General features: G+C 38.8%; 3 protein-coding genes across 4 annotated transcripts in view; all 3 read left to right on the forward strand.

The window, feature by feature from the left end:
• Positions 1-5,999, forward strand: part of LOC147471487 (uncharacterized) — a 7,353-nt gene extending 1,354 nt beyond the window's left edge. The window contains exons 1-12 of the mRNA XM_086538855.1: positions 1-539; positions 650-1,402; positions 1,576-2,431; positions 2,632-2,750; positions 2,898-3,519; positions 3,590-4,142; positions 4,558-4,570; positions 4,922-4,973; positions 5,065-5,119; positions 5,229-5,338; positions 5,451-5,751; positions 5,870-5,999. The exon at positions 1-539 is cut by the window's left edge and continues 1,354 nt beyond it. Coding sequence (XP_086394981.1) covers positions 1-539; positions 650-1,402; positions 1,576-2,431; positions 2,632-2,750; positions 2,898-3,519; positions 3,590-4,142; positions 4,558-4,570; positions 4,922-4,973; positions 5,065-5,119; positions 5,229-5,338; positions 5,451-5,751; positions 5,870-5,999 — 4,103 coding nt within the window. The remainder of the gene's footprint in view (positions 540-649; positions 1,403-1,575; positions 2,432-2,631; positions 2,751-2,897; positions 3,520-3,589; positions 4,143-4,557; positions 4,571-4,921; positions 4,974-5,064; positions 5,120-5,228; positions 5,339-5,450; positions 5,752-5,869) is intronic.
• The window catches only part of LOC122247879 (WD repeat-containing protein 18), a 27,926-nt gene that overhangs the window by 3,623 nt on the left and 6,803 nt on the right, over positions 1-17,500 (forward strand). Inside the window, exons 1-3 of one of the 2 annotated variants that reach the window (XM_043007567.2) lie at positions 12,702-12,793; positions 16,420-16,482; positions 17,403-17,481. In XM_043007567.2, the coding sequence (XP_042863501.2) occupies positions 16,420-16,482; positions 17,403-17,481 (142 nt within the window). In that variant the 5' untranslated portion in view covers positions 12,702-12,793. Of the gene's footprint in view, positions 1-12,701; positions 12,794-16,419; positions 16,483-17,402; positions 17,482-17,500 lie in introns of those variants that run through there. The other variant, XM_086539293.1, reaches the window with a different exon arrangement.
• LOC147471488 (uncharacterized) lies at positions 4,609-11,521 on the forward strand. The gene has a single exon (XM_086539291.1). It carries the CDS (start codon positions 6,701-6,703, stop codon positions 10,508-10,510), a length of 3,810 nt encoding a protein of 1,269 aa, XP_086395417.1. The 5' UTR covers positions 4,609-6,700; the 3' UTR covers positions 10,511-11,521.

Genomic DNA, 17,500 nt, shown 5'->3' on the forward strand with positions numbered 1-17,500 from the left:
CTGTGCTCCAGACTGCTCAAGTTTTAGTAGTGGGTCAGGATGGTAGAAAGTTTGAAGCTACTTTATTGTTTGATTCAGGTGCCGACAGTTCTTATGTGTCTTCCAAATTTGTCAAGAGGGTCAAACCTAAATGGGTCAAGTCTGAATCCGTTCAAAACAGTGTCTTTGGAGGGGCTAAAACAACCACCACCTCTAATTTTTATAATCTACAAATTGCAGACTTAGCAGGCTCCTCTCAATCCCTGGTTGTAGCTGAGGTTCCTAAGATTTCTTCTATATTGGAAAGATATATCGTACCTGGTGATTTACTGAAGGGCTTTTCCGATCTTGTTATGGCCGATAATTATGCCACTCGACACAGTCTAGAAGTGGACATATTAATCGGCCAGGATTATTATTGGAAACTGACCTATACTGATTGCCCGTTACGAAGGTTTAAGGACTTAGTGGCTCAGAAGACCGTGTTTGGTTGGGTCCTGGCAGGCTGCTGGACGTCTTCTGAACTAGCACCTCTGACCAAGCCAATTTCCTATGCGTTAGTGAGGTCTCCGATAACGAACTTAGGCAATTTTGGGACCTCGAATCAATAGGCATCCATCACAAAGAATCTGCCCTTGACCCATTTTCCTGTGATCCTATTCTAATTCAGTTTGCCAAAGAGATTAAAATCAAAGATGGCCGGTATGAAGTCGCTCTGCCTTGGAAGTCAGAGAAGGTAAAAAAGTGTCTAGTAAATAACCATTCTCTAGCTCAAAAGAGGTTCAAAAGGTTGGAACAGAAATTGGATAGAAACCCAGAACTCAAGGAGAACTATCAGGGAATTTTAGAAGGATATGAAAGAGAGGGTATAATTGAAGAGGTCCATTCAGATGATATAAGCACCTCTAACCCTGTATTTTATCTACCTCACAGACCTGTAGTTAAAGAGAACAGTACTACCACTAAGGTAAGACCTGTGTTTGATGCCTCCTCCAAATCATTTAATGACTTATCCCTCAATGATTGTTTACTAACTGGTCCTTCCCTCAATCCTGACTTAGTACAGGTCCTCCTGCGTTTTAGGCGTTGGAAGTTTGCTTTGGCCGCTGATATTAAACAGGCTTTCTTACAAATCAGTGTGGCCCCACAGGACCGAGATGTTCATCGTTTCTTAATGAGACGACACGGTTCGGTCCAGGTCATGCGTTTTGCCAGAGTGCCCTTTGGTAACACGAGCAGCCCCTTCTTGCTAAACGCTACTGTGAAGTTGCATCTCAAATCACAGAGTCCTTCTACTGTAGTAGAGGAGTTAAGGGAGAACCTTTATGTGGATGACTGGTTGACGGGAGGTAATACCATTGAGGAAACTAGGATTAAATTTGAAGAGGCTTCACTCATTCTGTCCAAGGCTGGTATGACTCTCGTACGATGTGATAAAGTAGATATTGAATTGTCAGAGAAGCAAGAAATACCTTTGGAATCGATGAAAGATTCCACTAAGAATCCTTGGAATGAAATGGTTCTTTCATTCTGATTCCCTTTTCATACGAAGGTGTCCATTTAGAACCCCCCTTATTTCAAATTGTATTCACTAAGAGGATTATCCTCAGCCTTATTGCTAGACTCTTTGACCCCTTGGGTTTTATCAGTCCAATTGTCATGTTTGCTAAGATCAATTTTCAGGAGATTTGGAGGTTGGGACTGACTGGGATGAACCCGTACCTAATGAGTTACAGACCAAATTTAATACATGGACCCGATCTCTTTCATTGCCTGAAAGAATGGTATATTGATCGTTGCTATTTTACAGAAATGTGGAATCTGATGACCGGCCTTGAACTACATGCCTTTGGAGATGCATCTGAAAAGGGGTATGGCTCTTGTGTATATCTCCGAGCACCCCAGACTGATGGATCTTTTAAGGTAAATCTTGTAATTGCTCGAGCTAGGATAGCACCCATCAAGAAGGTGACTTTGCCGAGACTGGAATTACTAGGTGCCTTAATGTCAGCACGATTAGTTAAGTTTGTTAAATCTGCCCTCAATTTAGATGAAAATATCAAGATTTTCTGTTGGACAGATTCTAAAGTTACACTTCACTGGATAAAGGGGAATGCCAATAATTGGAAGGTTTTTGTCTCCAATCGTGTAGCTGAGATCCAAAGTTTGAGTTCTCCTAGTTGTTGGTTCCATTGTCCCGGCAAAGATAACCCTGCTGACTTGTTAACTCGAGGTCTGTTAGCTGCTGATCTCGTACAGTCTGATGTTTGGATGAAAGGTCCCTCTTGGCTATCCTCCCATTTAGATAATGAAGAGGTAATCCTTACGGAGGAAGATATCAATGTACCCTTAGAAGAATCACGCAGTGTTAACACCTCTGTTCACCTGAATGTTGTTCCTATCAAGTTGTTTGATGTTGAAAAGATGGGGAACACTAACTCGAGCAATAAATGTAGTGGCCTGGTCTAAGAATTCATAAACAATGTTAAGACTGGTTCTATAAAAATTGTCTGGTAATCTCAATCATGATGAGCTTACTTCTGCCAAGCTTATCTTGATTAAATTTGTACAGGCAGAGGCTTATTCTAATGAGATTGATCTGTTGACCAAGAAAAAGCCTCTACCTACGGGTAGTTTACCTAAACCGACTAGACCCTATATTAGATGGGTCTGGCCTTCTGAGAGTCAAGGGACGCCTAGAGAATGCTGATCTGACCTATGAGAATAAACACCCAATTATCATTCCCAAAGGTCAATTTGCTAAACTTTTGGTCAGGTTTCAACATTCTCTTCTGAAACATACTGGAACTTCTACTTTGATCAGCACTTTACGTAATGAATATTTTATTATGGGAGTCAGACGTTTAGTGAAATCTGTATGTAAAGATTGTATGATGTGCAAACGTCTTGATTCAAAGCCATGTAATCAACCTGTTGCCCCTCTCCCGAAATTGAGAGTTCAATCTGCTCCCCCCTTCAGTGTTACGGGTGTAGATTATGCTGGTCCATTGTTTTGTGCAGATTTTCCAGGAAAGAAGTTCTACATTTTGCTATTCACCTGTGCTGTTATACGTGCCATTCATTTAGAATTAACAGAGTCGTTAACAGTATCCGATTGTGTATTTGCCATGAAGAGATTTGCTGCACGTAGAGGAATGCCTTCAGTTATCTATTCAGATAATGCTAAGACGTTTGTCAGTGCTGCTAATATTCTTCGTACCACCTTCGGACCTCTTTCTCCTCAATGGAAGTTTATCATGCCTTTGTCCCCATGGTGGGGAGGTTGGTGGGAAAGACTCATCAGATCAGTAAAATCTTCCCTTAAGAAGTCATTGGGAATTAAGTGTCTCAACAGAATGGAATTGGAGACTACTCTCCATGAGGTTGAAGCTTGTATAAATTCTCGCCCCCTTACTTTCATGGGTTCTGAAACTGATCTAGATGAGGTTTTAACACCTTCCAAATTTTTGATTGGCCGCACAGCAGGAATGTTGCTTGATGTAGACGATGTCCCTTGTGAAGTTACTGTTGAGGATTTGAGTGATCGAGAAATCTTACGCCAACAGAGACTTAACAAATTTTGGACACTTTGGAGTAATGATTATCTCAGGAACTTACCCCTCACTGTTAAGAAAATTTGTTCCTAGTGGTAATATTAAGAAGGGAACTATTGTATTAGTTAAGGACGATTATGTTCCTAGGATTAAGTGGCCTTTAGGTATGGTTGTTGAAACATTCCCTGGCTCTGATGGTGTAATCCGAAGTGTCAAAGTAAAAACAGCCAAAGGGATTTATTCTAGGCCTGTACAACGATTGCATGATCTTGAAATTGTAAGCTCACTGGAGTCTGATGATTCTGAAACTGGATCTTCTTCCACCTTTGTTACTCCACCTCTGGATTCAGAAGCCAGTAGTGTAGACCCTCCAACAGAACAGGATGAGTCTGCTAATTCTGCTGAAGTTTCTGTACCTACATTGATTAGAGATGGTGAAGAAGATGTTGTTTCTGAGGTCTCAGTCCCTATTCTTGATCCTACCTCAAATGTAACCAACTCAGTTGAAGAGAATAATCAAACTTTTAGTGATGATGAAGACTCTGTCCCTAATATTGGGTCTGTAACTCGTAGAGGTCGTACCATTCATGCACCCTCACGATTAGATCTGTAATTTCAGGAATTAACTTGTAAGTTTGTGAATCAAATTTACGTGTGTGACAAGGAAATTCATTGTGAATTGTTGGTTCCTTTGTCCCAAATATTTTATTTGTTCCTTTAAAAGTGTAATTATCTACATTTATATGATGCAATTAATGCTTTTAGTTTGTACTGTGACTGTAACTTGTGATTCTCAATTTATGGGTTACTTAATTATATTTTATCTTAATCATAGTTTGATGTAATCCATTTGTGTTTTACATTTTGTACTTAGGTAATGATTTACTTTGTACTTATGTTATAATTTGTATTTTTTTACTCTGTATCCATTTATTTTTATACCTTGTATTACATTCTTTGTATACGTTATTATACCTCTTGCAATTTATATTGTACAACATATTTTTGTATTTTTATATCTCAGAGTTATATACTTTGTATGTTACAGCACGACATGCTTTAGATACCCCTCTAGTCTCACTCCGTTTTCTTTAGTGAGTCTGCATCACTCCGTTTCTCATTTAGGACTCGGAGCTTTTGAAAGAGTTTTAAATAGATTTATTGTTCAAGATATATAGCAATACTTGTTTTGTTATATGTTACTCTTTTTATAATATTATATTCTTTATATAAATATATATATGTAATCATAACCAAGTCAGAGAATTTTATATATCTTCCTTTGTACAATAAAGCTCAGACACCTCTCAGCAGTCGTTTGACTCGGACCTACGCCCCTCGGCGCTCCATTTTATTTATCCATTTTTGATGTGTGCCGCTATTTTCAGACCTTGCGGCTACATATTTGGTGCCCAACCCGGGAGAAGGCAGGATTCTGTTGTAGTTCCAGTTCCTGACGTCGCACCGTTACTGAAAAATGGATAGAGGGAGTGCCTGGCACACCGAGAGAATCTGGCCTTCTATGCCACAGTCTCTGCTGACCTCTTAACCTCGCGCTCCAAGAACAAGAATCTAGTGCCGTTAAGGTGAGAACACATTTGGGATGCGTTGTTAAAGTGGCAAGAAAAGTTGGAGGATCATCAAATAACTTACAATCTCACAGAGGACATAGAAACTGTTGGAAAAACCTCGTAGGGAATTACACCTTGACTTGTCAGACCTTGCTGTCAAGCGTCGTGAGTGGTTAGTGATAAATGAGTCTCCACGTAGTGCCCCCTTTGTGGCGTCATCAAACGTAGACTCGGGTAAAATTGTAATTAAGGCTCCGACCAAATTAACCCGACCTAGAGTTAATTAAGTTTGATGACGACGAGCTAATGTGGACACAATTCTGGCATTTCTTCACATCTAACATAGACGAAAGCGATCTTGCTGACGTCACCAAGCTCAGTTATCTACGTAGTTGCCTGGTCGGGACGCCGGCAGAGGCCCTCAAGGGGTTCCCAACTACCAGCAGTGCCTACTCTGAAGCCTGTGAGCTTCTCAAGGAAAGATATGGTAGAGATGATCTTATTATAGATGCTCATCTTACTGAACTTATTCATTTACAATATCCTTCTTTAAAGGGTAAGTCTGATAATTCTGATTTAACCAACTTCCACAACACGTTGTGTACTCATGTCAGGTGTCTCAAGATGCTAGGAGTGCCCCCTAGCCAGTATGAATTTGCTTTAATGAGGCACATACTTTATATAATTCCAGTTGATCCTGAAAGAAGAATGGAGGACAGATGAATGTAGATATGACTTAAGCAAATTCCTCAAATTCTGAATCAGATTTTTCATAAAAGGAAAACTCATCAACCCCTTGCTTATTCTATGCCCAGCAGCACTACAAACCAAAATACCAAAGACTATAACTGCTTCAGCCTTGCATAACTCTTCTCAGCCTAAGGGTCCCCTCTAAGCCAATTTGCGCATTTTGTCAGAAAGCTCATGGTACAGGGAAATGCTTTTCCTATCTTAAATTACCTCTAAATGAGAGGAGAGAAAAGGTTAAAGCTGCTGGGATTTGTTTAAGATGTCTGAAGGGAGTCATTGGTATAAAATGTGTCAGTCACGGTGTACGAAATGTAAGGGTCGTCACCATGAGACCTTATGTGAGGGTAAAAATGAAGAGAATCAGACTACGGCCCCATCTGATAAGTTTAGGGAGTCTGATAAGCTTGACCAGTCGCACCAATCTGTAGCTAAAGGTACTACTCTTCCTGATGGAGCTGGTCCTTCACAAATCAAGTTGGAGTGACTCTAGCTGGAACTTCAAACGTCACCAAAACTGTGCTCCAGACTGCTCAAGTTTTAGTAGTGGGTCAGGATGGTAGAAAGTTTGAAGCTACTTTATTGTTTGATTCAGGTGCCGACAGTTCTTATGTGTCTTCCAAATTTGTCAAGAGGGTCAAACCTAAATGGGTCAAGTCTGAATCCGTTCAAAACAGTGTCTTTGGAGGGGCTAAAACAACCACCACCTCTAATTTTTATAATCTACAAATTGCAGACTTAGCAGGCTCCTCTCAATCCCTGGTTGTAGCTGAGGTTCCTAAGATTTCTTCTATATTGGAAAGATATATCGTACCTGGTGATTTACTGAAGGGCTTTTCCGATCTTGTTATGGCCGATAATTATGCCACTCGACACAGTCTAGAAGTGGACATATTAATCGGCCAGGATTATTATTGGAAACTGACCTATACTGATTGCCCGTTACGAAGGTTTAAGGACTTAGTGGCTCAGAAGACCGTGTTTGGTTGGGTCCTGGCAGGCTGCTGGACGTCTTCTGAAACTAGCACCTCTGACCAAGCCAATTTCCTATGCGTTAGTGAGGTCTCCGATAACGAACTTAGGCAATTTTGGGACCTCGAATCAATAGGCATCCATCACAAAGAATCTGCCCTTGACCCATTTTCCTGTGATCCTATTCTAATTCAGTTTGCCAAAGAGATTAAAATCAAAGATGGCCGGTATGAAGTCGCTCTGCCTTGGAAGTCAGAGAAGGTAAAAAAGTGTCTAGTAAATAACCATTCTCTAGCTCAAAAGAGGTTCAAAAGGTTGGAACAGAAATTGGATAGAAACCCAGAACTCAAGGAGAACTATCAGGGAATTTTAGAAGGATATGAAAGAGAGGGTATAATTGAAGAGGTCCATTCAGATGATATAAGCACCTCTAACCCTGTATTTTATCTACCTCACAGACCTGTAGTTAAAGAGAACAGTACTACCACTAAGGTAAGACCTGTGTTTGATGCCTCCTCCAAATCATTTAATGACTTATCCCTCAATGATTGTTTACTAACTGGTCCTTCCCTCAATCCTGACTTAGTACAGGTCCTCCTGCGTTTTAGGCGTTGGAAGTTTGCTTTGGCCGCTGATATTAAACAGGCTTTCTTACAAATCAGTGTGGCCCCACAGGACCGAGATGTTCATCGTTTCTTAATGAGACGACACGGTTCGGTCCAGGTCATGCGTTTTGCCAGAGTGCCCTTTGGTAACACGAGCAGCCCCTTCTTGCTAAACGCTACTGTGAAGTTGCATCTCAAATCACAGAGTCCTTCTACTGTAGTAGAGGAGTTAAGGGAGAACCTTTATGTGGATGACTGGTTGACGGGAGGTAATACCATTGAGGAAACTAGGATTAAATTTGAAGAGGCTTCACTCATTCTGTCCAAGGCTGGTATGACTCTCGTACGATGTGATAAAGTAGATATTGAATTGTCAGAGAAGCAAGAAATACCTTTGGAATCGATGAAAGATTCCACTAAGATCCTTGGAATGAAATGGTTCTTTCATTCTGATTCCTTTTCATACGAAGGTGTCCATTTAGAACCCCCCTTATTTCAAATTGTATTCACTAAGAGGATTATCCTCAGCCTTATTGCTAGACTCTTTGACCCCTTGGGTTTTATCAGTCCAATTGTCATGTTTGCTAAGATCAATTTTCAGGAGATTTGGAGGTTGGGACTTGACTGGGATGAACCCGTACCTAATGAGTTACAGACCAAATTTAATACATGGACCCGATCTCTTTCATGCCTGAAAGAATGGTATATTGATCGTTGCTATTTTACAGAAATGTGGAATCTGATGACCGGCCTTGAACTACATGCCTTTGGAGATGCATCTGAAAAGGGGTATGGCTCTTGTGTATATCTCCGAGCACCCCAGACTGATGGATCTTTTAAGGTAAATCTTGTAATTGCTCGAGCTAGGATAGCACCCATCAAGAAGGTGACTTTGCCGAGACTGGAATTACTAGGTGCCTTAATGTCAGCACGATTAGTTAAGTTTGTTAAATCTGCCCTCAATTTAGATGAAAATATCAAGATTTTCTGTTGGACAGATTCTAAAGTTACACTTCACTGGATAAAGGGGAATGCCAATAATTGGAAGGTTTTTGTCTCCAATCGTGTAGCTGAGATCCAAAGTTTGAGTTCTCCTAGTTGTTGGTTCCATTGTCCCGGCAAAGATAACCCTGCTGACTTGTTAACTCGAGGTCTGTTAGCTGCTGATCTCGTACAGTCTGATGTTTGGATGAAAGGTCCCTCTTGGCTATCCTCCCATTTAGATAATGAAGAGGTAATCCTTACGGAGGAAGATATCAATGTACCCTTAGAAGAATCACGCAGTGTTAACACCTCTGTTCACCTGAATGTTGTTCCTATCAAGTTGTTTGATGTTGAAAGATGGGGAACACTAACTCGAGCAATAAATGTAGTGGCCTGGTCTAAGAGATTCATAAACAATGTTAAGACTGGTTCTATAAAATTGTCTGGTAATCTCAATCATGATGAGCTTACTTCTGCCAAGCTTATCTTGATTAAATTTGTACAGGCAGAGGCTTATTCTAATGAGATTGATCTGTTGACCAAGAAAAAGCCTCTACCTAAGGGTAGTTACCTAAACCGACTAGACCCTATATTAGATGGGTCTGGCCTTCTGAGAGTCAAGGGACGCCTAGAGAATGCTGATCTGACCTATGAGAATAAACACCCAATTATCATTCCCAAAGGTCAATTTGCTAAACTTTTGGTCAGGTTTCAACATTCTCTTCTGAAACATACTGGAACTTCTACTTTGATCAGCACTTTACGTAATGAATATTTTATTATGGGAGTCAGACGTTTAGTGAAATCTGTATGTAAAGATTGTATGATGTGCAAACGTCTTGATTCAAAGCCATGTAATCAACCTGTTGCCCCTCTCCCGAAATTGAGAGTTCAATCTGCTCCCCCCTTCAGTGTTACGGGTGTAGATTATGCTGGTCCATTGTTTTGTGCAGATTTTCCAGGAAAGAAGTTCTACATTTTGCTATTCACCTGTGCTGTTATACGTGCCATTCATTTAGAATTAACAGAGTCGTTAACAGTATCCGATTGTGTATTTGCCATGAAGAGATTTGCTGCACGTAGAGGAATGCCTTCAGTTATCTATTCAGATAATGCTAAGACGTTTGTCAGTGCTGCTAATATTCTTCGTACCACCTTCGGACCTCTTTCTCCTCAATGGAAGTTTATCATGCCTTTGTCCCCATGGTGGGGAGGTTGGTGGGAAAGACTCATCAGATCAGTAAAATCTTCCCTTAAGAAGTCATTGGGAATTAAGTGTCTCAACAGAATGGAATTGGAGACTACTCTCCATGAGGTTGAAGCTTGTATAAATTCTCGCCCCCTTACTTTCATGGGTTCTGAAACTGATCTAGATGAGGTTTTAACACCTTCCAAATTTTTGATTGGCCGCACAGCAGGAATGTTGCTTGATGTAGACGATGTCCCTTGTGAAGTTACTGTTGAGGATTTGAGTGATCGAGAAATCTTACGCCAACAGAGACTTAACAAATTTTGGACACTTTGGAGTAATGATTATCTCAGGAACTTACCCCTCACTGTTAAGAAATTTGTTCCTAGTGGTAATATTAAGAAGGGAACTATTGTATTAGTTAAGGACGATTATGTTCCTAGGATTAAGTGGCCTTTAGGTATGGTTGTTGAAACATTCCCTGGCTCTGATGGTGTAATCCGAAGTGTCAAAGTAAAAACAGCCAAAGGGATTTATTCTAGGCCTGTACAACGATTGCATGATCTTGAAATTGTAAGCTCACTGGAGTCTGATGATTCTGAAACTGGATCTTCTTCCACCTTTGTTACTCCACCTCTGGATTCAGAAGCCAGTAGTGTAGACCCTCCAACAGAACAGGATGAGTCTGCTAATTCTGCTGAAGTTTCTGTACCTACATTGATTAGAGATGGTGAAGAAGATGTTGTTTCTGAGGTCTCAGTCCCTATTCTTGATCCTACCTCAAATGTAACCAACTCAGTTGAAGAGAATAATCAAACTTTTAGTGATGATGAAGACTCTGTCCCTAATATTGGGTCTGTAACTCGTAGAGGTCGTACCATTCATGCACCCTCACGATTAGATCTGTAATTTCAGGAATTAACTTGTAAGTTTGTGAATCAAATTTACGTGTGTGACAAGGAAATTCATTGTGAATTGTTGGTTCCTTTGTCCCAAATATTTTATTTGTTCCTTTAAAAGTGTAATTATCTACATTTATATGATGCAATTAATGCTTTTAGTTTGTACTGTGACTGTAACTTGTGATTCTCAATTTATGGGTTACTTAATTATATTTTATCTTAATCATAGTTTGATGTAATACCATTTGTGTTTTACATTTTGTACTTAGGTAATGATTTACTTTGTACTTATGTTATAATTTGTATTTTTTTACTCTGTATCCATTTATTTTTATACCTTGTATTACATTCTTTGTATACGTTATTATACCTCTTGCAATTTATATTGTACAACATATTTTTGTATTTTTATATCTCAGAGTTATATACTTTGTATTTGATCACTATATCTTATGCCTGACTTATTGTCATTATGCATTTAATGATTATTTTATAAAATTCTTATTTGAATTGTATAAGGTGCTTAATTAGTACTTGTATCTTTTTAGACTTTAGTGCCTAAGCAACACTTGTTCCTATTTGCCAAAATGCTCCTTTATTTGCAGGTTTCCCTTTGAAAAATTATATTTCAGTAATTTCTGTTAACTTGCCTAAGTTGTATTGTACGGTTCAAATTTATAGTTAAGATTGTAACTTTGGTGCTATGTATTTCACTTTTGATAGGAGTACCCTCCTATGGTGGGGAGTATGTTACAGCACGACATGCTTTAGATACCCCTCTAGTCTCACTCCGTTTTCTTTAGTGAGTCTGCATCACTCCGTTTCTCATTTAGGACTCGGAGCTTTTGAAAGAGTTTTAAATAGATTTATTGTTCAAGATATATAGCAATACTTGTTTTGTTATATGTTACTCTTTTTATAATATTATATTCTTTATATAAATATATATATGTAATCATAACCAAGTCAGAGAATTTTATATATCTTCCTTTGTACAATAAAGCTCAGACACCTCTCAGCAGTCGTTTGACTCGGACCTACGCCCCTCGGCGCTCCATTTTATTTATCCATTTTTGATGTGTGCCGCTATTTTCAGACCTTGCGGCTACATATATATATATATATGTATATATGTATATATGTGTGTGTGTGTGTGTGTGTGTGTGTGTGTGTGTGTGTGTGTGTGTGTGTGTGTGTGTGTGTGTATGTATGTATGTGTGTGTGTGTGTGTGTGTGTGTGTGTGTGTGTGTGTGTGTGTGTGTGTGTAGCGTCCCTTTACCTTGGTATTTCTTTATTATATCCCAAATCCAGGGTTATCTAATATCCCTCTCATTCAATTTACCCAAAGGGATATATTAAGAAAAGAGAAAAAAAACACAACCAAGGTATGGCCGTTAATTTGTTGAGTAATTTAGATCAGGATAGTTTCCTTTAACAGAAAAAATAAATTGATAACGAGAAGTGTTAAAGTTATCCGTTTATACCTGCAGTTTTAATTACTGTGACAACACGTTTTCTGTTACACCGAAAAGCAGGAGAATCTTACTAATAATTATATGAAGTAAATGATACATATAAATAAAATTTCACCTCTCTGACATATAGTGTTACTTGCATATAACGACAACATCCTCGGTCACATAGTGGAAAAACACACAAATTCCATTTTTTATAGACGGATTTAAGTCATTAATCATCTCCATAACATCCCGGTCACTACACACCCACCCACACACACGCACACGCACACGCACACGCACACACACACGCACACGCACACGCACACGCACACGCACACGCACACGCACACGCACACGCACACGAGATCTGTGCGTTCGAGCCCCTTAACGTATAAAGTACTTAATTTTCACGAGTCGTATTATGTATATATCAATACATGGGTTTATGAACAAGCATTTTTTAAAATGGTATACCTATGAACGTGTGTAAACCATAGATCATATATAAATCGAACACATAAATGCTTTTCTTTTATAAAGAAAGAAGAGATTCGGACGAAATTTAAACATAAATTGTTAATACAGAAACAAATTATTTTATATTAATATTTTTTTATAAACCATCAATGAGAATAAAATAAGCTAATAATTAAAATAAAGTATTGATATAATATTATATATCGTTAGAATTGTAATTAATGGTCTGTAGAAACAATTAAATTCTTGGCTTATTCCTACTCTACCAAGGGTCCACGTGAGGAACACCGTATTGTAAACAAATGTGGGAAGCGGGTACGGACTCAAGCTGATTCCTGCACAAAACTTCGCTGTAAGTCTAAATTAAGGCTTGTTGACGTTGACTAATCTCTATAGCCATTTCTGGATTATGTTATTGTTTTGATGAACACACGAAAGTATTTGTGTATTGGGGATTATGAAAGGAGATGAGTCAATGCGGAATGTTTTCAGGACACTGGTCGTAAGATCTCATTAGATGTGGTTTTTGAACGATTTTTAAGCTAGATTTCGGAAATTAGTGCAGCAGAAATGAAGATAGGAACTTAACCTCCTCGTAGCTATAAGTCGTAGGTTCTCCATTATATTGCAGAACATCATACAGAAGATGAAGAATGTTCACAAAATTAGACATTATAAATTTCAAGGGGACTGTCACGGTGTGAGGCAGGGAATGTGTTTTTCAGTGATAACAAAGTTGTATCTTATCTTCATTTCTGGTAATTTTCTATAAGAGGTCTGTGTCAGAAATCCCATCAAAATTGGTAACGATGGATTACTTGTGATGTATGATGTACATTTGTAAGGTATTGGGGGCTGCAGTCCCTGCTCTTAAGTTGGGTTGTAGGGGGCACAGCCCTGCTATTTACACAGAAAATAACCGTGCTCATTCCAAATAGTTACTGATTTTACTGGGAAATATCCTTAGGATACTTCATGCCTTACCCTTTCATTGTGTCTAGTATTGTTGATAATGTTAGATAACACTAACTGAAACCACTCTAAGTGCGCACTATACATCACAAGGACTCCATTGATACCAATTTCAATGGGTTTTATGATGCTTTATAACCAATTATAGAAACTTGACATATTCCTTAACCCATTTGCGCCAGATGATGTGCTGACACGTTTCGTGGTTTTTGCATCAGACGCCGGTAACAAGATATTTGGTCAAGGCCGACACTTGGGGTGAGCGAGCAGACAGCCCAGACTCGTGGCTAGTGCGCCCAAAAATATTGGTGCTGTAAGATAGCTGGTTTACATTGTCTGGCACAGTGCCACCCGCGTCTATGACCGACTCTGCCTTTGCAGCAAATCATGGCATCCGCTGCTAATGGGCTAAGCCAGTCTGCATTGCCTGGAGGGCATAGAAAACATTCTCCCCTTTCCTCTAATTTTTAGCCGGTGCCGCCAGCATTGTCAACCGCTTGTTCTGACTGCCAGTTAAGTTCTTAGGCACCCCATCCACAGTGGGATAACCCTCTCATGACAGGGCTAATATTTGCCTAATGCTACTCTTAACCCTTTCCCGACGGGGCACTCGCTACGCGAAGACCCCAATGCTGGGCGATTGCAATATTGCATTAAAATCGTCATACTGGCTTGACGCCCCGGCATCGGGAGTTTGGCTGTGTCACACGGGTGTGACGCACCGTCGTCATAGGGTTAAAGGCAGTATAACAAGTGCGCAAAGCTTCCTGACAAGAGATCTCAATATAAGTATGTTTATATATTTTGAATATCCTTGCATATTTTTGTTATTACTAATATAGATAGAAGTATATTTTTATTTTTATGTGTCTTTATTTATTTAGCTGTTTATTCTTCAACAACAGGTCTATTTAACCCATTGGTCACGGTGTTAAAAAAATGTTTGTGCAGTAGGATGGCTATTTTACATGTCTGGCATGGTGCCATCCGTGTCTATGACTGACTCTGCCTTTGCAGCAAATCATGCCATCCGCTGCTAATGGGTTAACATAAAAAACCAACAGCAATCACAGCATCTCACGTAATCCCATGCTGCAGGTGTACCAACCTACCTCCAGCGTTAGCCTTGTGTGTTGGGATGCTTAAGAATATGATCACTGAATGTAGGGTTACCTGCACTCTTCGCTGGGAATAACCAAACGAAGCCCACTTAAAGTTTTCGATAATACGGCCGTAAGTCCCGTAATCACTATGGCTCAGGCAAAGGCCAACAGTCCTCCATCTAATTACCCATCTAGATAAGGTGTGGACTGCTTCCTTATTTGACAGAAATCACCAGGGTATTCTGCAAGCTCACTTTGGCCAGAATATACAAGTGGAGGTTGTCCCTTTAGATGATAGCAAACCAGAGTGTACAATGCATGGAAGCCTCAAGGAGTGTTTGAGACCCTGCAGGGGTATCACTGATAGGTGATTATGGACTTATCTTCACTTTCTGCAGACATTTTTATTATTTGTCCTTTTAGCTGTTTACTACCATTACTCAAGAACAGGGTCTCACAGTTCATAATGAATTCTGAGTGTGTTGCAAGCCCTGTATCCCAATAAAGTAGAAAGAATTTGTAAAAGAAAATAGAATTCCCCTTCACCAAGAGCAAGCCTAGAGGTTTCCACCAAAATGCATTTGTGTCCCCTGATTCTTGTTAATGAACACTTGAAGAAAATGAAAAATATGAAATATTTGATTTATACAAGTTTTATAAGATTGTATGGTTTGATGTAGCATCACTCAGGTAGGAGCTAACCATTAAGATCCAAGGCATGAAACAAGGGATATTACTGAAATCAATATTATGATAGTCATTAGGTGATTATTCACAATAGGAACCTCTGTGTTATGGTCATATCAGCATATTGTTTTAATATTAAATTAATCCAAATCCATTCAGAATATGTTCTGGCCATGTTGAAGTTGATTTAGTGTTACCTGTATCTTTACATCTATCCACAACAACTCTAAAAAAAGATTGAGGCTTTATTAAATTGTTTCCCAAGATATGAATTTATTATGTGAGACATTTATACCTGGTACTGTGCTTGTCATGAGATGCAAACGGAACTTGTAAGGTAATGAAAAGTTAAATTTTTAAAGTATTTATTAATTAGATAACATTGTCTTAATTATCACATCATCATCATCACATTATGATCATCATTATCATTATCATTATTATTATTATTATTATTATTATTATTATTATTATTATTATTATTATTATTATTTATAGCATTAGGACATAATGAACTTGTTTATTTGTTTCAATATGCATATGAGCAATATTAAAACATTTATGTATATTTGAACCCATTGATGCTGAAAACATGCACTCAATGATGGCTTTGTGTTATTAAGTTTATATGTACATATAAATTACTCTATATTTGCTTGTTCATCAAAGAGTTAATTACTAGGTCTACCTGACTTTTTATCCCATTTCTTGAATTTTTGTGAATTTTTTACTTGTTTCTTTTATCATCGTTATCAATATTATTATTATGATGATGATAATGATTATAATACTAATGATGATAATGATAATAATAATAATAATTATTATTGTTATTGTTATTATTATTATTATTATTATTATTATTATTATTATTATTATTATTATTATTATTATTATTATTATTGTTACTATCATTATTATTATCATTATTATCATTATTATTATTATTATTATTATTATTATTATTATTATTATTATTATTATTATTATTATTATTACTCAAGGAATGGGGAAAATAGGACTCCTTGGTGATTAAACACTTGTGAACCTATTTGTAAATGAATCAATAAATCTAATTTGTATAAGGGAATTGTAATTATAGTTTTATTATTATTATTATTATTATTATTATTGTTTTTATTATTATTATTATTATAATATTATGTAGTACATCTTTTAAGTTTGCAGTATGACAACATTTTCTCTTTTTTTGCAGATGGATCCACTAGTAGATGCCATTGTAGTTACGTCAAACAATGCAGGGGCTGAGTCGGTACAGGTATGTTATGGAATATGAGGAAAGGGGAGTCACATAGGGGCAGAGAGGGAGAAATGAGAGAGAAGAAGATGGGGGAGAGAAAAGGAGATAGGAAAGAGAGAGGGAGTTTTCCTCTTCCTCCTCCTTCATCTCTTCTTCCTCCTCCTCCTTCATCTCTTCTTCTTCCTCCTCCTCCTCCTCCTCCTCCTCCTCCTCCTCCTCCTCCTCCTCCTCCTCCTCCTCCTCCTCCTTCTCCTTCTCCTTCTCCTTCTCCTTCTTCTCCTTCTCCTTCTCCTTCTCCTTCTCCTTCTCCTTCTCCTTCTCCTTCTCCTTCTTCTCCTTCTCCTTCTCCTTCTCCTTCTCCTCCTCCTTCTCCTTCTCCTTCTCCTTCTCCTTCTCCTTCTCCTTCTCCTTCTCCTTCTCCTTCTCCTTCTCCTTCTCCTTCTCCTTCTCCTTCTCCCTCTCCCTCTCCTTCTCCTTCTCCTTCTCCTTCTCCTTCTCCTTCTCCTTCTCCTTCTCTTTCTCCTTCTCCTTCTCCTTCTCCTTCTCCTTCTCCTTTTCCTTCTTCTCCTTCTCCTTCTCCTTCTCCTTCTCCTTCTCCTTCTCCTTCTCCTTCTCCTTCTCCCTCTCCTTCTCCTTCTCCTTCTCCTTCTCCTTCTCCTTCCTCTCCTTCTCCTTCTCCTTCTCCTTCTCCTTCTCCTTCTCCTTCTCCTTCTCCTTCTCCTTCTCCTCCTCCTCCTCCTCCTCCTCCTCCTCCTCCTCCTCCTCCTCCTCTATCTCTTCTTCCTCCTCCTCCTCCTTCATCTCTTCTTCCTCCTCCTCCTCCTCCATTTCTTTCTCCTTCTCTTCCCCTTCCAGTCCCCCACTGCTCCCTCTACTGTCTGACACAGTCCAAGTTATTATAACTTCCCATTATTTATTTTTTTACTTTTGTTTTGCAGGTGTACGATGTTGCAACAGGCACCCTCTTGAAGAGCTACAGAGGTGATATTGCAGCTCAGTCTACACTATGCTTTGTAGGTAAGGTAAAAAAAGAAAA

Source organism: Penaeus japonicus, unplaced genomic scaffold (genome assembly GCF_977035675.1).
Source record: "Penaeus japonicus unplaced genomic scaffold, GWHDUDI00000001_assembly GWHDUDI00000008, whole genome shotgun sequence".
Classification (NCBI taxonomy): Eukaryota; Metazoa; Arthropoda; class Malacostraca; order Decapoda; family Penaeidae; genus Penaeus; species Penaeus japonicus.